Genomic DNA, 22,059 nt, shown 5'->3' with positions numbered 1-22,059 from the left:
GTGGTGGGAAGCTGGGCGTAGGGGTTGTACAGGCCTAGGCATGAACTCAGCTCTGTCCCTCACAGTAGTGTGACCCAGGTCAAGGGACTGAGACTCAGTAGCCTCACTTTTAAAAAGGGACTGATTTTCTGACTGCAGGATTTGTAGAAATCTACTCAGGAAGAGTCCTGTACACTGTGGGCTCTTGGGAAATCCTGGCGATCTTCCTCTGCTCGAGATCCCATTTCTTCATCCCCGAGTTTTCTTGGCTGAGGGGTGCATACCTCGAGGCTGGGAGGGGTTTGTAGAAGTGGCCTGGGAGCCCTCCTGGGAGCTGGTATGCTTGGGGTTGGGGCAGAGGGAAGTGGTGTCTGTTGTGTGGGGAGAGGGATGGGAAGGAGGAGGAGACTTGGCTCCGCTAACCCACGTGGCTGCTGGAGCTTCATCTTCCAGGTTCACTGATGGGGAGCAGAGCTGGGGAAGGTCAGCAGGGAGGACTATATCAGCTTCTGGCTTCCTCTGTCTGTCACAGGGCTTCTCGCTGGATGGCTGGGGGCCCTGGGTATGGAGCAAGGGCTCTGGCCTTTAGTTCTCTCTTTTCCTCCCCAGAGGAGTAGATCTGAGACCAGATCTACCCCAGGCTAAGAAAGCTCCTAGGTCAGAGTGGAGGAATTCTAGCATGAGTCTGCAGTAACCTTTGTCTGGCAGTAACCTCTGCATCTGGTTTAACAAATGATCGATTTCCCCTTGTGCTGGGCTGGGAAGTGGACTAACCCAAGGCCCACAGACCTAGTTGAGGGAGTTGGCTCGGCCACTCCTCCCTGCTGCTTTGCCTTTCTGAGCCTCAGTTTCTTCTTTTGTAATAGTGATACCACCTTCTTCCTCTAAAAATTTCTAACACCCGCCCCTCCCCTGCATTCTAGCCCGTGATCGTTCTGTGCTTCCTGGGAAGACAAGGCCCATGGTTCACCCCCAGACCTGCAGCATCTGTGCGCTTTTTTCCCTTCCTCTGGCTTCATCCAGGGCCCCAACCTCCTGCTCTTGTCTCGGGCCAGTGCCGCCCGCCCCGGCAGACAGCCCCCTTCCTCCGCTGCACATTTCCCCAGGCCAGTCTTTTCACTCACTTGCTCCAGCTTCTCTTAACAACAACCTCAAAAATAAACCGCTCCCCGACCCCACGTTTCCCTCCAGCTATTGCCCATTTCTCTGTCTTCCCTTCGGCTAAACCCCTTGAAGGGCCTGTCCGTGGCCACGGTCTTCAGCTCCTGCTCTCTCCCATCACCCTCTACTCCAGGGGAACCTTCCCCCAGAGGCCACCAGAGACATTCAGATTGCAAATACAACAGTCAGGTCCCAGTCCTCGTCTGATTTCACTGCTCAGCAGAATTGGCCACCATCAACCTCTCCCTGCTTCCTAGAAGCACTTTCTTCTCTCGACTTCGAGGATTCCACACACTCCCCTGCTTTCCTCCTGCCTCCGTGGCCTCCACTCCCTGCTGTTCCCCTTCCCAACGTCAGGTCAGGACTCTGACCTTGGCTTGTCCGTTCCTGTGCTCCAGTCCTTGATGGAAACATCTAGGCCTGTGACTTAGAACAGGCCAGGCACACGTGAGCATCACACCACCCACAGTTGGATCTCTAGTCCTGGTCCCTCTTCTGAGCTCCTGTCTCGTATCGTAAGCTCTTATTCAACATTTCCACTTAATGTGTATTAGTTTCCCGTGGCTGCTGAAACAGGTACCACGAACGGAACCGCGTAAAACAACAAATGTATTCGCTCATGCTGCTGGAGGCCAGAAGTCTGAAATCAAAGGCGTCAGCAGGGCCACACTGTCTCCGAGGGTCAAGGGAAGATCTGTTTTCTGTCTTTCTCTTACACTCTGGTGTCACCTGCAGTCCTTGGCTTGCAGCTGCGTGGCTCCAGTCTCCGCCCCCGTCTTCACGTGGTGCTCCTCCCTCGAGTGTGTGGCTTTGTGTCACCGCTCTTCTTCTAAGGCCTCCAGGCGTGCTGGACTCGGGCCCACCCTGATGACCTCATCTTAACTTACTCACACCTAAAGGACTGTTTCCCAATGAGGTCACATTCGCAGGTACTGGGGGTCAGGACTCCAGCATGTCCTTTGGCGGGGCACAATTTCGCTCATAACACATGTCCAAAACAGAACTCAGTTGATCGTCACCCCCTTTCCCCAACCATCCCCCAACCTGCTCCTCCTCACCTTTCTCCTTTTAGTAAATGGCACACCTGTGTCTCCTGCTAACCCAGCCAGGAACTTGGCAGTCGGCCTCAGGTCTGTTTTTCTCACGTCCCCCCTGCCTCTGACCATGTGATTCATCAGCAGGTCTCTGGTGTCACCTCCAAAATACACCCAGATCTGTCCCCATCCTGCCACCTCCACTGGCAGCTTCTCTCTCTCTCAGACAATGGAGCTGCCTTTTCCTTGGTCTCCCTCATTCCCAGTCAGGCCCCCACACCCAAGAGGCCCCATCTTACTTGGGATAAACCCACCTGCCTTCCCATGGCTCCCAGACTCTTGTGACTTGCCTTCCCGGCCCCCTTATGAACCGACTTCCCTCCATCCTGGCTTCTGTGCCCCTAATACGCCGGCCTTCTTTCCTTTCCTCCAGGGAGCAGACCAATTCCTCTACCTGGGACACTGTCCCCCAGGCTTCCTACAGCACACTGTCCCACTTCTATTAGGCCTCTGTGCCACTGTCACCCCTCAGAGACAGAGGCCTCCAATATTACTCCACATAGCTCTTGTCATCCACCTGGAATAAAAGCATTTATTCACTTCCTCCTTTACTGTCTATTTCCTGCCCCAAAGGGGAGCGCTATGAGGAGGGGGTCTTCTCCGTTTCATTCCCACGGCTGTGCCCCAGTGCCTCCGACAGCCTGAGAGCGCGCAAGGCTCCGTGCGAATGATGTCAGTACTCCACAGATTAGTGGAGCCCCAGATATGCCCCGCTAGCTGTTATTCAGGTCAGCGACTGTGGAATTGTCAGGGAGAGTCGCCAAAGGGGCTGCCCACTTGGGTCTCCTCATCTCCCTGGATGGCTCGATGTTGCTGCCCACCTGCCTTTCTCCCCTGGCCATCCTCCTTCCTGCCAGCACCCCACCCTGCGCTCCTGCCCCTTCCCACAGCTGCCCAGCAGAGGCTGCTCCAGACCTCAGACATGAACCCTCACTGTACCCTCCCAGCAGCTGTGGTTCAGCTGGGCAGCTCTGAGGCCCTGTTCTCTCACCGTGTGCGCGTGACCATGATCTGAGGCACGTGTGACTATTTTAACTGATTCACCAGTTTTGACTTCCTCAGAGGAAAGTCCCTGAGACACAGATACATTCGACCTGTCCACCACTGTTGCTTTGTGGGACCTGAGATCCAGTGGGTGTTTGGGCCAAGCCGGAAGGGACTGCAGGCCCACGGGTGACCCCCAGGTGGTAGAAAAGGAAGAGGGGGTGGGGCTCACCCCTCAGGAGCCTGGGGCCCATGATTCAGTGGGGGTGACTTGAGGGGGCCATTTCCTTAGTGGAGCAGCAGGAACTCTCATGCATTTGCCGGTGGGAATGCAAAATGATGCAGCCACGTTAGAAGACAGTTTGGCAGTTTTTTATAAAAGTAAGCACACTCTTACCATATGATTCAGCAATTGTGTCCCTCGGTATTCATTCAAGTAAGTTTAAAACTTGCATCTACACGTGGTGGTTCCATAGATTAGTGGTCAGCATGTCTGCTTTACATGAGAAGGTCCTGGGTTCGACCCTCAGTGGAGCCACAATCTATACCCCAGGCGTGCCAGGCCCCCCAGGTGCCTAGTCCCCCTGGGTGTGCCAGACCCCAAATGTGCGCTGGGAGTGTGTGGGAGGAGATTCTCCGCCTTCAGAGATGCAGTTTTTAGGGGGAGATGGAAACATCCATAGGTCGGGGTAGAAGGGTAGGGGGTGGGAATTAAAAAAAATTTTTTTTTTAAGTATCTGCATAATAACTTGCACACAAATATTTATAGCAGTTGTATTCGTAGTTGTTAAAACTTGGAAACAACCAAGACATTTTTCAAGAGGCGAATGGATAAGTAAACTATTGTACATCCTGACAGTGGAATAAGGCTAAAAAGAAAAAGAGCTGTCAAACAAGCAGAAACCTTAAATGCATATTACTAAGTGACAGAAACCACGCTGAAAAGGCTATATACTGTATGATTCCAAATATATGGCATTCTAGAAAAGGTAGGATTTGGGGACAGTAAAAAGATTGTGGGTAGGAAGAGAGAGAGAGATGAGAAAAGGCAGAGCGCAGGATTTTGACTGCAATAAAACCATCTTGTATGATCCTGTAGTGGTGGATACACACTTGGCAAAACCCAGGAATGTAAACTATGGACTTCAGTTAGTGATGAATCAGTATTGGCTCATTATTGTGACAAACGTGCCACATGAATGCAAGGTGTTAATAAGGGGGAAACTGTAGGGGGGACTTGAGGGGACCTATGGGAACTCCCTATATTTTCTGCTTAAATTTTCTATAAACCTAAAACTGCTCTAAAAAATAAAGTCTCATTTTTTAAGTTAAAAAATTTAAAACATGATAAAAACAAAAAGAAAAACGAGAGAAGGGGCAGGTCTCATCTTTCTGGTGGACGGGCCTGGCACACACTCCCAGTGAGGGGGTCACTGCACACTGGGGCTTCAGGGAGGGGAGCTCCCCAAGGCTATGCTGACCGGGGTGAAGGTCAGCACCAGGTGCATTTCCTCTGGAAACCTTCCTGTTGTTTCTGCTCTGCTCCCGTCTCTGATAGGACACCTGCCTCGCTCCGTCACTCTGAAGACTGAGGGAGTAACAGGGGAGGATTTGGTTTGTAGGCAGCTGAGTATTAAGGCTGCAGTAGCATGGCGTTGGGGTTGGTGAGGGGTTGTTAGTGCTGTTTTAGCAAGAGACTCCCTCCTGAAGGGAGAGGAGACCCTGGAAGGCAGGGCCTGGTGGTTAAGACCAGCTGGGATTGAGGACAGAGTAGAGTGAGGCCCACTGGGCTCTTCTACTCTCTGACTACTCTGAATCTCAGTCTCTTCATCCAGGAACGGGGTATGCTGCCCACCTTATATAGTTGTGAGATTTCAAATTTGTGTCTTCAATGCCTGACACATGGTCAGTCCTTAAGAAATGATGGGAGTAGAGTGAGTTTTAATTAGGGACCTGGTCCCTTTTAGGCATACCTGAGGTAAACTTAGGGGTAACAGAGAAAGTAACATTTAGAAAGTTATATTTAGGTTCAGATAAACAGAGTAGGTAAACATTTATTTCCACTCTCTCCTGAACCTGCATGAGAATGGCCGTGAAGGGACAAAGAGAACAGGAGCGGAGACAGCAGCCGCAACCCTGGAAAGCCAGAGTCACCAGGTCCATGGGCGGCAGGAGGGGAGCAGAGGAGCAGTCAGTGTCTCCTTGGGAAACCTCGGTAGGCTCAGGAGGTAGCTGCAGGAGTTAGCCTCTGGAAATGGGGCTGACGTCAGGGCCAGACATGGGAGAATCGGTCTACAAACCTGCAGCTCCGCATCCCTGGCCCTGTCACACTCTGCCTGTTGACCAGTCCTCCAGCAGGCCTCTGGAATGGATGTTTGCTTTCCTAAGAGAGTCAGAGAGAGTCTGGATGGGAAAATCCCAGGCAGGTTGGACTGAGGAGGATTAGATGAAAGTTTCTATCCTGAAAGCTGAGCCCCTTTCACCACTGGCTTCTTCCTCACTCAACTCCTGGGAGGCGGGGCTGCCAAGCCTGTGCCCTCCATGCTGGAGAGAGTGTGAGAAGTTTTCTCTGGGGAAAACGGCCAGCTCTCAGAAACAAGTAAATCAGGCATTAAATCCATACAGAACACCATCGAATGTATGAATATGAATATTCAGTGAACAAAAGAGCTCTGGGAAATGAAGAATCCGATTACAGCTGCAAGAAACTCCACAGAAGTATCAGAAGATAAATTTAAGGAAATCTCCCAGAAAGTAGAGCCAAAAGATATATGCAGAATGGGAGAAAAGAATAAAACTTTTCAGATAACCTGTCCAATAGATCCAGAAAGAAAACAGAGGAAATGGAGACAGGAAGCCAAATACATAATCCAGGAAGGTCCCCTCCAATTGACAAGGGTTTCTTCGTTGAAAGGGCCCATGGGAGCCCAGGGAAAGGGATGTGACGAGGCCCACACCAACGCATGTCATTGTGACATGGCACAACCCTGGGACAAAGAGCCCTCATAAAGACTGGCTCACATAAAGGATCGGGACTCAGAATAGCTTTGTACTTCTCAACAGCAACACTGGACTCCTAAAACACACAGAGGGAGCCTTCAAAATCCTGAAGGAAGAGACCCAACCAGACTATCGTTCATGAGCGAGGGTACCAGGAGAATTGAAAGCAGGTGTTCACACAACAACTTGGACAGGAATGTTCATTCACAGCATCATTATTCATAATAACCAAATAGGGGAAACAACCCACATGTCCATTGGTGGATGAATGGATAAACAATGGGTGGTATAATCCATACAATGAAATATCATTCAGCCTTAAAAGGAAGGAAATACTGATACTGATAAACGTGGATGAACCTGGAAAACACTGTACTAAATGAAAGGAGCCAGACACAGAGGTCCTTTATTATATGGCTCCATTTATAAGCAACATCCAGAACAAGCAAATCTATAGAGATAGAGACAGAAAGTAGATTAGTGGATGACAAAAGCTGGGGAGAGGCGGGCAGTGACCGCTGTTGGGTATGGAGTTTCTTTTGGGAGTGACGAAAATGTTCCGGAATTAGTAGCAGTGATCATCATGAATGTACTAAAAGCCATTGAGCTGTACACTTTAAAATGGTCAATTTTATGTTATGTGAATTTTACCTCAATTTTAAAAATGAGGATAGAATAAAAAATATTTTCAGATAAGCGCAGGCTCAAATATCTTATTTTCTCATACGCGTTTTCTTAGAAAGCTATGGGACGATGTGCTCTACCAACATAAGTGAGTAAACCAGGAACAAAGGAAGACATAGAATCCAAGAAACAGGATCCAGCCCAGGAGAGAGCCAAAGGGACTTCTCAGTGTTACGGTGACAAGAGGCCCCTGGCTGGTAGCTTCAAAGCTGAAGAGCCGGCAGCCAGTCCAGCCTGTAGCTGGTCACAAAGCTAAGAACTGGATGGCGTTCCCAATGCTACTGAACATCTTGGCAGACTTAGAGTATTGAGAGTTTGGGGTTGTAGTACTGTTAAATTCATGAAAACTAAGCAAACAATCATAAAAGACAGTTATCAGTAGTTTAAAGGGTGCGTGGGAAAGGAAGAGTAACCAGTCTCCCATTCTCATCCGTGAGCGGTGTTTATTAGTCATAGCACCGTAAACCCAGATCCAATCAAATTTAAGACATCGCTGTGTGGAGAGGGGTAGAAGCCTGGGACATGGCTGGGACATAGCTGTGAAGCCGTCGTTAACGGGGCACTAATGCTTCCCCTTCCTTGATGGGAGGTCAGTGGATAGCGTTCAAAATTGAAAAGGCCAGAAGTAGCAGTATAAGCATGTGATTTAGAAATATGGTAATAAATACCAAAATACTTACTGCCTCACTGAATTTTTTAAAACTGTGATAAAATACACGTAACATTTACTTTCTTAACCATTTTAAATGTGCAGTTCTAGTGTTACGTGTATTCACATTGTCGTGCAACAGATCTACAGATCTTTTTCATCTTGCAAAACTGAAACTTTTTCCATTAAACAACTCCCCATTTCCCCCTCTGCCAACCCCTGGCAACCACCATTTAAACCATTTTTTTTTAAGGATAAAATGTACCGAGATTCTAGTATGTGCCAGACATTGCACACACAGTACTTACTCCTCACGAAAACCCATTTTATAGATGAAGATGCCGAAGCCCAGAAAGGTTAGATAACTTGTCCAGGTTCACACAGCTTGTAAGTGGCAGAGTTTGAACATAGGTCTGTCTGTTTCCGAAGCCCTTGCGTGGGACAGCCCCGACTAGACTGTTCCTGCCACCTGTCTTCAGGCCTCTCCCCCTCCTCGCCCCGGCTCCTCTCTCCCCTGCATGCTGGAAGGGACAGTGGGATGAGGCCGAGCACCTGGGCGCCTGTGCCATCTCTGCCTGTGCCTGCTGCATCTTCTGGACCTGAGTCTCTCTTTGTGCCAACAGGTTGGCGGGACAAAGACTGGTGTGGTGCGGTACGTGGGGGAGACAGACTTCGCCAAGGGCGAGTGGTGTGGCGTGGAGCTGGACGAGCCCCTTGGGAAGAATGACGGGGCGGTGGCAGGCACCAGGTACAGTGGACTTCCCCTGGGAGTGTGGGACAGGGAGGGGGCATTTGAGGAAGCCAGTGTTGAATGTCTGGGTGGTTGTGCCAGACACCGAAGTGTAGATGCTGCCTCCTGCCTTCTGTCACAGCAGTCCACAGAGGCAGGTGGTGAGAATATCATCCCCGTTTTATAGACGAGAGAACAGAGGCCAGAGAGGTCATTGATCAAGGTCACGCAGAGTCAGGGGCAAATACTAGGAGAGGCAGTGGTCACTGCCTTCCAGCGGTTCCTCTACTGATAAAAGAAATAATCAGACAGTGACTGGTGCTCCACAGACAAGGTGAGGTCACAACTGGTTCTAGGTCGCATACCGTCTCCGATTAAAGAGAAGTGACTGCCGGGAATGCTGCTTCGAGAGAGTCTAAGGCTTTGTCTGGGCTCGTTGGGCGTGGGGGGCATGACGTGATGGGTGAACAGTGTGAGGGATGTGAGACTAAGGCCACGTGGCCTGAGTTCCTGTGCTGTGCTGTCTGTCTCTGGGCTCGGTTCTGTAGCCCAGATGAGGCTGTGACAGCTATGAGGAGGAAAGTATGCTAGGTTGGGGTGACAGCCCAAGCAAAGACCTGAATTCGGGAAGAGGGGGGATGGGGTGGCGGTTTCAAAGTGAATCAGGAGCTGGACACGACTCGCTTACCTGGTCTCATAAGGACCCCATGACCAGACAGGTTTTGAGAGCAGAAGACCACCTAGAGTTTCCATGACAACACTGCCTTCTTGTTTTCAAGATGGATATTTCTTTCAGCTCACTCTAGCTTTCAGAATTCAGGGGCAGATTGGGCGGTAGCCCCCACTGCACCCCCAAGGTATCTCCCTCAGCTTTTGCTTCTCCATGCAGGGAGCTCCCTGGGTGGAGAGCTGATGGGGTTCCTTGGGTCTTGGGTGGTCCGAGGGCAGTCATGAAATGGGGCTGCATGTACAGTTGGAGGCCTCTGAATGAGATGTGGGAGCAAAGCATAGCTGTCTTTGGAGCCCAGCAGACAATGGGAGGTGGGGGCGGGTCCAGTCCCAGCTTTGCCCCTTGACCAGCTGTATCACTGTGGCCAAGCTACTTAATCTCTCTGAGCCGGTCTCCTCACCTGTGAAATGTAGATAACAACAGAGTGGTTGTGGAATTGAAATGAGCATTCATGAAAAGGGACTGGCACAGAGCGAGCGCTCGATTATTGTTATTCTCCCAGCTCCTAGAAATGTGCCCAATGGCTGTTTGCAGCTACAGAGAAACTCAGGCCCTACTGACCTTTATCCCCTTTCTAGGCGTCCCATCTGTTGGTCGTGTGTTGTGGGTGATGGGGCCCCAAGGATGAGCCTTTCTGCTGGGCTTTGAAGAGGTGCATAAGGCAGGGGAGGCTCCAGGCTATTCAGCCATGACAGCAGCATGGGTCTCTCCTGCCTCCCCAGGTACTTCCAGTGCCCACCCAAGTTTGGTCTGTTCGCACCCATCCATAAGGTGATCCGCATCGGCTTCCCATCCACCAGCCCAGCCAAGGCCAAGAAGACCAAACGTATGGCCATGGGTGTCTCAGCGCTGACCCACAGTCCCAGCAGTTCCTCCATTAGCTCTGTCAGCTCTGTGGCTTCCTCTGTGGGGGGCCGGCCCAGCCGCAGTGGCCTGGTGAGGATGGGGCTGGGGTAGGGTACTCTCGTGTGTGTATGGGGGGTGGGGACAGAGGGATCTAGGTGTTCCAATCTGCCCCTGACCTGCTCTGGCTCCAGGCATCCCTCAGTTTGCAGTTGTTAAACAAAGATGAAAGTGTGTATCTTTTAATAAGGAAATTGATCCATTTATTATCATTATTTTTATATTACTGATTTGTCAGTAGCCTAACATTAAGCCTTTCCCTGGGAGTTAAGGAGGGTCATACAGATGCAGGGCAGGTCATACAGGGCAGAGCAGGGGGTTCAGAAAGGCAGACACAATTGCCGTGGGTGACGGGAGAAGCTGAGGCTGCCCTTCTGGGCAGAGAGCCTTGTATCCAAGCTTGGTCTAGGATGGGAGCTTCCTCCTGGCCCAGGAAAAGGTGGCCCAGGTGAGGAAGCCCACCATGAGGCAGAGCCCAGGAGCTGTGACTCTCCTGGGAGGGGGTAGTTCCCTGAACCTGAAATAACATGCTTCTCTCTGCGTAAGTAGGATGGGGCCAAGCAGCAGGAGGGCAGCGGGAGGAGCAGGACCTCGGCAGTGGAGGCACTTGGGCCCCCTGCCTGCTGGGTAGCTGTGAGTCATCTGGAGGTGCTCCAGCTCCTTGAGTTCTGCCTGTACCCACACCTCCCTGCAGCTCACAGAGACCTCTTCACGCTACGCCCGCAAGATCTCCGGCACGACTGCCTTGCAAGAGGCGCTGAAGGAGAAGCAGCAGCACATCGAGCAGTTGCTAGCTGAACGGGACCTGGAGCGGGCCGAGGTGGCCAAGGCCACGAGCCACATCTGTGAGGTCGAGAAGGAGATCGCCCTGCTCAAAGCGCAGCACGAACAGGTAGGTGGGTAAGTGGGGCAGTAGACACCAAGACGGCACAGACAGCCTCCTCGGGCCAGGCTTGTAGGTCACTCGTGCTCAGAATGGGGAACTTAGATATACAGAGAAGACTGAGATGTGCATTACCAACACCACTTCTCCTCCTCCTGGAGAATTTCTTTCCAGTGGATAAGTACACATACTTTCAGAACCTGGTGATAAACCGCGTACCTTGCTTGTTCCTACTTTCTCAGTGTGAGCATTTCCTAGGTCAAGGAAAATCCTTCCCTGTTTCAATGGCTGTGTTGCTACCTGTCACAGGCTATGTCCCTGCTGATATGGCCAGTCCCCTGCTGTTGTTTAAGTTGTTTCCGACTTCTCATTTTTTCTAAACAATACTGTACGTGTTGTTTTGTATATACCTGTCCATATTTCAGATTGTGCTTTCGAGCAGATTCATGGGTTGGGTTTCAGGGAAGTAAGGCAGCCTGTAGCCTTGACTCAGCGACTGTCACATGTCTACTCTTCCCTGATATGTGTCACCTGCATGAGAGCACTTCCTGGGCCCTTATCGCATTTGGGCCCAGCTCACTTCTCCCTCTGTACTAGAATTAATAAGGCCAAGCTCAAGTGTGTGTTCTAGGACCCATGTGTCCCGCGAAAGGGGCCTTCACAAGACAAGCGTTTTAGGCCCTTGGGGATTGAAGGAGGTGGCAGATATTGGGGTGCTAGGTATGGGAACAGGTGGGCCTGAGGCACTCAGCTAGGCCTACCCTCCCTCCCATCAGGCCCACTGTCCACACCCAGCTAGGGCAGGCAGGAGAATAGGGGTGGCAAGGGTTCCAGGCCCAACTCCTCCCCGTTCCTTCCTACCTCTCCACCACCTGGCCTTCGGTCCCCAGGAGGAGGCTGACCCTGTCCTGGCCCTTGCTCGGGGCCTAGTATGTTGCAGAAGCAGAGGAGAAGCTGCAGCGGGCCCGGCTCCTGGTGGAGAGCGTGCGGAAGGAGAAGGTGGACCTGTCCAACCAGCTGGAGGAGGAGAGGAGGTACGTGCTGCCCCGGCCCTGGTCCTGGGAGGACACTTTCTCTGAGCCTCCTCAAAGATGACAGTGAAGAGCACAGACTCAGGACCAGCAGGCCCAGGTCCAAACCCTGCCTCTGCCACTTACAGGCTGTGTCACCTGGACTAGTGACATGAGCTCTGCAAGCCTAGTCTTCTCGTTTGTAAAGTGGTGTGGGGATCTGCATCTCTACAGGGTGTTGGGAAGACTCACAAGATAATTCTAGTAAAGTACTAGCATGGTGCTAAGCACATAGAAGACACCACACTTGTTTACTTCTTTCCTTTCCAATTGTGTGGGGTTTACTGTTCCTGTCCTGTTCTGCTCATGCAGCGTATCATGGTGAAGGCTCTCATACCCACTGCCCTCGGGAGGCATGCACCTTGAAGAAGACTCAATGTCCTCACCCCTTACCAGCTCAGATCCACAGAGCAACCCTCTGGGCCAGGGCCCACATATGGAGCTCACGGCTCATGTCCAGAAGCTCCATTCTCATTTCACATCAGGAAACTGAGGCTCAGAGAAGCAGTAGCAAAAGGACGCTTGAAACGCCGAATATTGGCCCCTGTACTGAGTGCTTTACCTGCATCTCTCAGTCTTACCATTAGCCTGGGGGGCAGGTATTACCCCATGTCACAGATGAGAAAACTGAGGATCAGAGCAGGGACGGGCCATGCCTGAGGCCACCAGTCTATGAGTGGTGCTGCTGGTTCTTTCTGCCCTGTCACAGTAGCCAGTCAGGATTGTGGTTCCCTCTGCGTGAGGACTCTGGCCTGGCTTGGTCCTTGGCCTGGTCATTGCTGACAGGGAACAGGGTTTCCTTTGGTCCAGGAGCCTCTTTTTGTCTCCTGACTGACACAGATTTCTGCAGCTCCTTCTCCTCCTTTGTGCAGTAGGCAGCCCCTGTCTTCAGCCTCCCAACCTGGGGTCTGTTTGGGGACTTGCAGTGAGGCATGTGCTGCACAGGCTGTTCTTGCCGTCTGACTAGGGACAGTAGGGCTTATTTAGATCTGCCTGAGACACTTCCTTGTCAGGGCCCACACATCTGGTTCCCATGGCAATGTGCCTGATGCTAACAAACAAAAACAAATCTTTAAGACATTGTGGGAGTTGTGTTCAGGAAGGGTCTGGGTACAAGTCCCAGCATTGCCCTGTACTTGCTGGATGACCTTGGGCAGGTCACTTGCCCTTTCTGGGCTTCAGTGTCCTCGCCCCTTAAGCCACCCCTTAAATCTGTATTCTGGTAGCTGTTCGGAGCTGTAACGTGCCTGTGTTTCCCCTGAGCTATCTTGGCACACGAGAGGGTGAATGTGTCTCCCTGAGGGTGGCCCCCTCCATGTCAAGGAGCAGTGAAGACTGGGATTCTGGCCCCTGGTTTTGAGGACTGTGGATGAGAGCAGGGTCAGCAGGGGGAGAAGCTTTCCCTCCCCCCGCCCCGCACACACAGACTGTTCCATGTGACAGTGTCTGTTCCCTTCAGTGATGAACGCGCAGTGGTTACTAGCATCACTCTGCTTCCATTTACAACCATTCCATCATTTGTTCCCACAACCACCCTGGAGAGGAAGGATGTTGCATTAAACACTCCCACTTCAGAGAAGTCGGTGCCTCTGCATGGAGTACAGGTTGGGAAGTGGAGAAGGTTGGAGGTTTGCAGGAGGCTCTGCATCATCTGCTGTGGGCAGGTCTTCCTTTCATGGGGACGGTGCCTTTTGCGTGGTCTGAGTGTGGACTCTGGGCCATCTGTGGCCTCACTTCTCTGTCTTGATTGACTTGGGGAAGCCCAACACTCTGGGCAAAGCCTGCTCAGACCCCTCTCCCCCCTCACAGGAAGGTGGAGGACCTGCAGTTTCGAGTGGAGGAGGAGTCCATCACCAAGGGAGACCTGGAGGTAACGGTCAAAGGTCCTGCCCCCGGCTTACTTGGCACCCCAGGCCCAGCCCTTGCAGGGCAGATGGCCATGAGGTCCAGGCAGCAACTCTAGGCCCCCTGGGAGGAGGCTGTGGGCATTGCAAGGGAAAAATAAAGAAAAGTCAAAGGGCATGCCCCGGGAGAGTGGGGAGGGGTTTTGTCATGAGACTCAGGTATCAGAAGTGGGAATGGCTTGGGTTCAGGACCCTGAAGGGTCATGCTTCCTGTATCAGCCACTGGGTGGTATAGAACAAGGGTATCCACAGGGTTGGGCCTGGCTGGACACCCCTGTCCCTACTTTGTTGGCAATAGCATTAAAGGTATCCCTTGAGCCCTTAGTTCATCTTGGATTCCAAGTAAAATTTTGGCTAAAATTAGCTTGTTGTTGAGTCACAGAACTTATAGATCAGAAAACAGGCTCAGAAAGATAAAGAGACTCACCCAGTCATGGAGCAAGTCAGCAGCCATTGGGACTGTAGACCAGGACTCCTGACTCCTGAGCTCAGCCTGTAAGGATGGCTATATAGCACGTCTTTGGTTATAACACCTGGACAAGGGGTCTGGGCACAATTGGACCTTTCACTCTTCAATCCAACCCACCCTTTCTCAGCTGAGGGAAGGGGTGCTCACATTAATTAATAAAGCACCCCACCTGCCACCCCCAGCCCTCCTCACCATGCAGAGACCACAGGGCTCATGAGGCCACATCTGGGTGGGCAGGAACAATTGTAGGCCTCCCTGCTCCCTGGGAGCTGACAAGGGAAAGGGATTCCTGGAGCTGTCAGATAGGGCAGAGGACAGTGAGTTTATTCCCTCTCCACCTGCTGAGCTGGCCCTAACTGGCCTTGGGAAGCCTCTTTCCTTCCTTCCTAAGCCTCAGTTTGCTCTTCTGTAAAATGAGGAGGTTGCACTAGGTCAGTAATTCTCAAACTTGAGAATTCACCACCTAGACGACTTGTTTAGATACAAAAGGTTGGCCCCAGCCTCAGAGTGGCCGTTCAGTAAGTCTGGGTGGAATCTGAGAATCTGCATGTCTAACAAGTTCCTAGATGATGCTGGTCTAGGGATCAGTTTGGGAATCATTGCATCAGATCATTCTGGGGTCAAATGGGAAATTGCAGTTTCTGATTTTGTAAAAGAGCCATATTAAGACCCCTATAACTTCCAATGTGCAGCAAAAGTATGCATATGGTTGTCCTGTCCCTAGATGGCCCCAGCTAGGGGAGGGACATGTGTGATCTGTGTAGGGTCACTGCCAGCTGCCCCTGTAGAGCAGGTTTTGCTGCCCGAGTTTAAAGGATGGATGCCCAGCCTGGTGTAGGAGCCCCAGCCCAGCGTCAGGGTGTTCTCATGGATGTTTCCCTCTTAGCCCAGGGGGTAGGTCATGTGGTTATGTTTAGCTGGCTTTCCCTCTGGGTGGCTGCCTCCTACAGGGGTTGGAGTGGGCTCCAGGAAAAATCATTTGTAGGTACAAGGAACAGAGACCTCACCTACTAATTCCAGTCAACAGAGGGAACAGCTACAGGGAAATCTCACAGGCAGTTCAGGGTATTGGAACAAGAGATAGTATCAGGAACCAAGCCCATTCTCTCCAGCTCAGGGGCCTCTTCTCATGACTTGTGGTCAGGCTATGTGTCTGTCTGTCCCTCTTACTATGTCTCCATGTCCCTTGGCACATCTGCTCCCTCTCCCTTGCCGCCTACCCACCCTCCAGGCCCCACCCAGGCCCCAGCACTCACCATCTACTAGCTGTCCTCTTGAGAGAATCTGATTGGTCCCGGGCTAGTCAATGGTCTGGCTGGCTTTGGTTCAGCTGTCCACCCAAGATCCAATTGATCCTGGTTGGAAGAGGCAGGAGGTGGGACAGACGGTGACTGACAACTAATGTAGTTCAAGAGCAGTAGAGTGCTATTGCTTCTGCTTCTATTGTGATCATATTCATGGCAACCAGAAGGCAAATTGCCCCAAAGTTTCACTCATCCCCGCCTACCTTAAAGACGAAAATAAAACCCAAGAACACCTCATTGAGCTCCTGGTCCCCCTCCAATTATGTTACCCCATCTCTCTGCTTGTACACCTTCTGGCCTCACTCTCCAACCACGTGAGGTGCCCATTCTAGCCACTCAGCCTCCTTCCTGACCTCTGATGTTGGCCCGCCCGAGGGCTCAGTCCAGGCCCCTTTGTATCTCAGTCTACACCCAGCCTGAGAGCTTTCAGTCTGTGGCATTAACTGCCTTTTATAAGTCCGTGATTCCCTTGGTCTTTCCCCGAGCTCCGTACTCACATGCCTACTAGACATCTCCAGGACAAGTAAGTGACAGGTACTGTAGTTGTTTCCTGGGATAGCGGTAAAAAAAAAAAAAAAATTACCACCATTTAGCAGCTTAAAACAACACAAATGTATTCTTTCACAATTTTGGAGGCCAGAAGTCTGAAACCAAGGTGTTGTTCCCTTTGGAGGCCCTGCGGGAGAATGTTCCATGCCTCTCTCCCATTTCTGGCGGGATTGCTGGCCACCCTTGGTGCCCTCGGCTTACAGTTGCATCACTGCCTCCTTCATCCCATGGCTTTTTTCCTTGTGTGTTCCTGTGGTTCTTCACGTGGCCTTCTTATAAGGACACCAGTCATTGGATTTCAGACCTACCTAAATCTAGAATGGCCTCATCTTAATTAACTACATGTCCAAAGACCCTATTCTAAATAAAATCACACTCTGAGGTTCCAGGTGGGTATGAAATTTGGGGGGATGCTATTCACCCAGTACAGCATCCCACATGTAACATGTCCCAGACAGATCTCTCCATTTGTTCCTATGTCCCCCAAACACCACCCCCCTTATCTTTCTTAACTCAGCATTTGCCCCCAAAATCCACACAGTTGCTCAGGCCACACAGCTAAAATTCATCTTAAATCTTTTTTCCTCATCAAGAGGAGTGACATGGGCCCGTGACCTTCAAGAGCCCTCCTATAGTTGAGGAAACTCCTCTCCCAACTAGTTAATAATAATTAATAATTAAATATAATAACGATGCCCCAAGGCAAGGCTGTGTGCTTTGGAGCACGGGGTAGACACAGTGTACTTGAGGCAGGTAGGGAAACGCTGCTGGCCAGGGGCTCAAGCAGCGCTGGGCTGAGCTTCTGGGATTTGAGTTGGAGCAGAGAAATGGGGAGTCCCCCACTTCAGGAGCCTGCTTCACTGCCCTGGGTTGCTGCTGAGAACCTGGGCCTCCTCTGTGGAATGTCAGGCTGGTTCGGCGAAAGGCTCCAGTTCCGGGATCTGGAGGTCTGGGCCTCATGCTGCTCAAAGTTGCCCCATGATTCTGAGCCTGAGGCTTTCTCTGGAGTGGCCTCTCTCTCCTGTGAGATGGGAAGACTGCCTTGACAGTGTCTCATGAATATTAACTCCAGGGGACAGGAGTGACTGAAACAGGAGTGTGGTGGCACCCATTCCTCACACCGTGGGCAGTGTTCCTGGTACAGAATGGAAGGCCAGGTGGTCCACCCCACCTCAAGTCTAGCTTCTAAGGCTGTACTCCCCTCCCCCCACCCCCGCACCCCAAGCTCCTGTGTTGACTTTATCTTAAGTGAGCACTGGAAGCAATTCCACTGGGCCCCCATACATCCCCATGGAGACCCCAGCCCACAGACCAGGGGGCTAGAAGTTCTGAAAGAGATGAGAAAGTCTTTTCAGGGAGCATCAAATGATGTTGCCTTGAAATTGTGGAGCTAGGGGCTTCTTCTTACCCCATGAGGCCCCCAGTAAAGGATAAACGATCATGCTCCATCTAGCATGGGTCCTTGGCAGAGCTGCTGTGCCCCCCAGGGGGAGAGGAGGGTGGGGACATGACCCCTACGAGGCCTGGGTTGGAGCCTATAATTTTGGAGGAGATACTTGAATGGGGCTGCTTTTTAGGACTGCAGGGAGAGGGAACTTTTTAATTGTTCCTTGAGGAAAATTCACAGAAATAAGGTCAGAGGCTAAAGGACATGAACATCTCTGTAACTCTTGATGGATTACAAGAGTATTCCTGGGACAGGTGGTATCAGCCTACACTGTCATCACCATCACCTTGCCAGTGCTGGGTGTGTGTTCTTATTTTTACAGACATATGCTATGTTGCTAGGCCCTCTTTTCAGAACTGCCGCACAGATTCATTTCACCTTGTTCCTCCTAGATGATGGTGGGACAAACAGGAGGGTGAAGAGGGTCCTCTTATTTCTCCCTACCATGAACTTGGTCTCCAGACTGCTCTGGGTGCTTGCAGATCGGTTAGGGAAACCCAGATGCCAGTCTGGACTCCCAGAGAATGTTGGGCTTTGTTAGAGTGTGAAGTGGGGGTTGTGAAGCTGGGACAAAAGTGCCCTTGTGTTTTCTGGTGACCAGGCATCCTCTGCAGGACCCCGCGGCTGGGTTCTGACAGGGCTGGGCTGGAGCTGGGCTGTGGGAGGCACAGCTCGGCCTCCACCAGGGAGGCCAGGCCAGGAGAATCATCATGCTGTGGGTATATTTTTGAAAACCTTCCATTCAGTTGGTTCCTCCACCTTCAGCACAGGCCTGGGGGCCAGGAATCCTGGGGTCATTTACTCATTCACCCACCTTGGGGGCCTCCTTATGCAGGATCCTGTGCTAAAATGAAAAAACCACCCTCAGCCTCCCCATGTGAAGTAAGAGCAGGCTGGGCTCCTCCCCAGGCGCAAGGGGAAGGGCCACCCGAGGGTGACAAAAGTGACCCAGGGTCCCCATTGCCACCTCAACCAGGGGCCAGTTTGGGCAGGGTTGCTGCAGTCCATCCTCTGTCCTTAAAGAAAGCCAGCCAGGACACTGAGGGGCAGGTGACAGCCCACTTCATCGCACCTACCCAGGCTTCCTCTCTTTGCCCGAGCTACCTCCTCTCCTTGACCTGTTCTCCTGTCTTGTTCATGGTAGATGACGCTGCTTCTCTCTCTCTTTCTCTCTTCCTCCGGCTTCCTTTCCCTGTGCCCTCTGCCCTGTCCCAACCTCCCCACCCACCCCGGGTGGACCAGACCCAGACGCAGCTGGAGCACGCGCGCATTGGGGAGCTGGAGCAGAGCCTGCTACTGGAGAAGGCGCAGGCTGAGCGGCTGCTCCGAGAATTAGCGGACAACAGGGTAACACGCCTATCACTTCTGGGCGGCCAGCGCCCTGGCCTGTTGACACCCCTGGGGCTCCTCTGTTTTATTATTTTCTCTGTCCTTGGCTGCTATCCTCATTTTTTTTACTTTTGCTCCCTTTGTAGGAGGGAAGTAGAGGTTCTGGAACGTGCTTACACTCCACTGCCACATGATGCTTACTGGGGAGGGTGGGGCTTGGGTCTCTGTGACTTTGCTCCCTAGCCAGTCCCATTGGCTGGGAATGTTCCGTGAGATCCTTCGCCTTCCTACCTCCTCATGCATTGCCATGACAAGGCTTTGTCATGTTCAGAAATCGGGAGGCTCTTGGGAACATTCTGCCCCTTCTGTGGGTGGGCATGGAAACAACCTTCCCATGTCTCCCTTCTCCCAGCTGGGGAAGGCTGGAAGTTGAGGGACTGTAGATCCAAGTTTCTCTAGACTGGGGGGTGGGCTGTCTTAAATATGTTGGCAGGAGGGCCCAGCCTGAAGGACTTCGGGCTGGGGGAGTGGGGTGTCCCCAGGACATGGGTTTTTGTTTCAGCTCCAGGGTTTGGCTATTGTGATATGATGGGTCAGGGAGTGATTCCTAGGCTAGGGAAAGCTCTGATTGGAGGCGAGGTCCCCTGAGTCCCAGGGCCTGGTTCCAAGTCCAGGCTCCAGGCCTAACTGGCCCCTCCACGACCACCATGTATGTCCCAGGGCTTGCGCCCTGTGCAGGCCCACACATCCAGACAGCTGGCCTGCCTAGCCCAGTGGACAGCCCAGCTGCAGTTCTCCTGGCAATGGCACTAAATACCCAGCAAGCAGGGTTGGGATATAAACAGTGTGTGTGGGGGGGGGGAGGGTGGCGAGCGGCTGTCAGTTTCTGCACCTCTGCCTCAGCACACGGGGAGTGTGTGCGTGTGTGCATGCATGCGGGCACCTGGAGACACCCAGAGGTCCTTTTACATCCACTGAGTGTTGCCCAGTGACAGCGTGCACTTCTCCAGTACACAAGTATATGCAGAGGCTACTTGCAGAAACTGACCCTGTCCCAGGTGTTGAGGCATCTTGATCTAGGGTCAACCTGACTGAAAAACAAAAACAGGTTTACTGAGCTAAAGATCAGCTTTGAAAACAAAAATTTTTAAGCTCGTAAAAGATTTAAAACTTTTACATATATTGTTTCCAAATCTGTACCACTGACTTTATCGAGGAGTGGGTTTTGGAGGGTGGAGCCTCTGATCTCATTCGCCATCAGAAGGCAAGTCTGGGAGCCTTGGGTTTGTTCTGCTTTAGGCATTCAACCGACCCTTCTTCAGCCACCCGCTCCAGACAGCCCCTCAGAACCAGCCCATTGTGGCCGGGGGCCCTTGTAGAGCAGGATAGTGCAAAATTCCCTCTGTCATCTCTGCCCTTTAAAAATAACATGCACTGAAGGAAAGCCATGAATTAATTTGCCCCAAACCTAGGGCAGCAGGGACAGTTGACTACCTGAACCACTGAGGTACAAGCTGGGGGATCTCTCTGGGAGCTGTGGTGGCCAGGGCCACTGAGAAACACCAGCATTTGAGGAGGGGTGGGTGCCCTTCCCTTCCCATGACCTTTCCCCGCTGGGGCTGGGGCCCTTGAGTGGTGGGACACCCCCCTCCCCACATACCACTGTTGTGTCCCTCGCCCTCGTCCGTCCTGCTGACCCCTGTCTCCCTCTCTCCCCGGCAGCTGACCACAGTGGCAGAGAAGTCTCGGGTGCTGCAGCTGGAGGAGGAGCTGAACCTGCGGCGTGGTGAGATCGAGGAGCTGCAGCAGTGCCTGCTGCACTCGGGCCCGCCGCCCACCGACCACCCCGAGGCTGCTGAGACCCTGCGGCTGCGGGAGCGGCTGCTGTCGGCCAGCAAGGAGCACCAGAGGGAGAGCGGTGTGCTGCGGGACAAGTATGAGAAGGCTCTGAGGGCCTACCAGGCGGAGGTGGAGAAGCTCCGGGCTGCCAACGAGAAGTACGCGCAAGAGGTGGTAGATCTCAAGGCCAAGGTCCAGCAGGCCACCAGCGAGAACATGGGGCTCATGGACAACTGGAAGTCCAAGCTGGACTCCCTGGCCTCGGACCACCAGAAGTCCCTGGAGGACCTCAAGGCCACCCTGAACTCGGGCCCGGGCGCCCAGCAGAAGGAGATTGGGGAGCTGAAGGCTGTGATGGAGGGCATCAAGATGGAGCACCAGCTGGAGCTGGGCAACCTGCGGGCCAAGCACGACATCGAGACTGCTGTGCACGTGAAGGAGAAGGAGGGCCTGCGTCAGAAGCTGCAGGAGGCCCAGGAGGAGCTGGCTGGGCTGCAGCAGCACTGGCGGGCCCAGCTGGAGGTGCAGGCGAGCCAGCACCGGCTGGAGCTGCAGGAGGCCCAGGACCAGCGCCGCGACTCCGAGCTGCGGGTGCACGAGTTGGAGAAGCTGGACGCGGAGTACCGGGGCCAGGCACAGGCCATTGAGTTCCTCAAGGAGCAGATCTCCCTCGCCGAGAAGAAGATGCTAGACTATGAGCTGCTGCAGCGGTCGGAGGCCCAGAGCAAGCAGGAGGCTGAGAAGCTGCGGGAGAAGCTGCTGGTTGCTGAAAATAGACTTCAAGCTGTCGAGTCCCTGTGCTCGTCCCAGCACACCAATGTAGGCAGGCACGGCCCTGCCGGGCTGTGCAGGACCCCGTGGTCTCAAGGGTCTGGCTGGGGAGGGCTTAAGTGTTTATTGACCTTTTTTGTCTAGCCCAGGGAAGCATTCTCCTGGACCCCCAGATATGTGCTATTGCAGGATTAGGGGCACCAGGCTCAGAGGAAGAGCCCCTTGTCCCTCTTTCAGAAAGGTAACTGGCCTGAGGACCCAAGGTGGTCAGAGGAGTCCAGGCCTAGAGAGAGATGTACCTCAGAGCAGACAACAGGCTTCCTCCCAGGCCCCAAGTCCCCGCTGAACCCAGACATGTCCCACCGTGCAGGCTCCTGTGCCGTGGGGCTTGCACGGACGTGGAGGACAAGCCCTGCCCATCCCCAGGGCCCCTGTCTTCAACTCGAGCACTGACCTAGGGTATCTGATGATGTCCCCCTTCCTGCCAGTCCCACTGATACTGAACAGCAGTTCAACAGTCACTTCTTCAGCATGTGGGGGTCCCCAGAGTGGGGTCCGGAAGGCTAGATAGGGGAGCCCT

General features: G+C 52.7%; 1 protein-coding gene across 4 annotated transcripts in view; it reads left to right on the top strand.

Moving 5' to 3' along the window:
* CLIP2 (CAP-Gly domain containing linker protein 2) overlaps nt 1-22,059 on the top strand; it is a 77,523-nt gene that overhangs the window by 39,389 nt on the left and 16,075 nt on the right. For 3 of the 4 annotated variants that reach the window (XM_016130342.2, XM_016130341.2, XM_036225599.1), the window contains exons 4-10: nt 8,175-8,299; nt 9,734-9,947; nt 10,609-10,806; nt 11,728-11,831; nt 13,677-13,737; nt 18,783-18,887; nt 20,592-21,527. In XM_016130342.2, the coding sequence (XP_015985828.2) occupies nt 8,175-8,299; nt 9,734-9,947; nt 10,609-10,806; nt 11,728-11,831; nt 13,677-13,737; nt 18,783-18,887; nt 20,592-21,527 (1,743 nt within the window). The remainder of the gene's footprint in view (nt 1-8,174; nt 8,300-9,733; nt 9,948-10,608; nt 10,807-11,727; nt 11,832-13,676; nt 13,738-18,782; nt 18,888-20,591; nt 21,528-22,059) is intronic. The other variant, XM_016130344.2, reaches the window with a different exon arrangement.

This window comes from Rousettus aegyptiacus, unplaced genomic scaffold (genome assembly GCF_014176215.1).
Source record: "Rousettus aegyptiacus isolate mRouAeg1 unplaced genomic scaffold, mRouAeg1.p scaffold_m13_p_8, whole genome shotgun sequence".
Lineage (NCBI taxonomy): Eukaryota > Metazoa > Chordata > Mammalia > Chiroptera > Pteropodidae > Rousettus > Rousettus aegyptiacus.
This window is presented reverse-complemented; position numbering and strand designations above follow the sequence as displayed.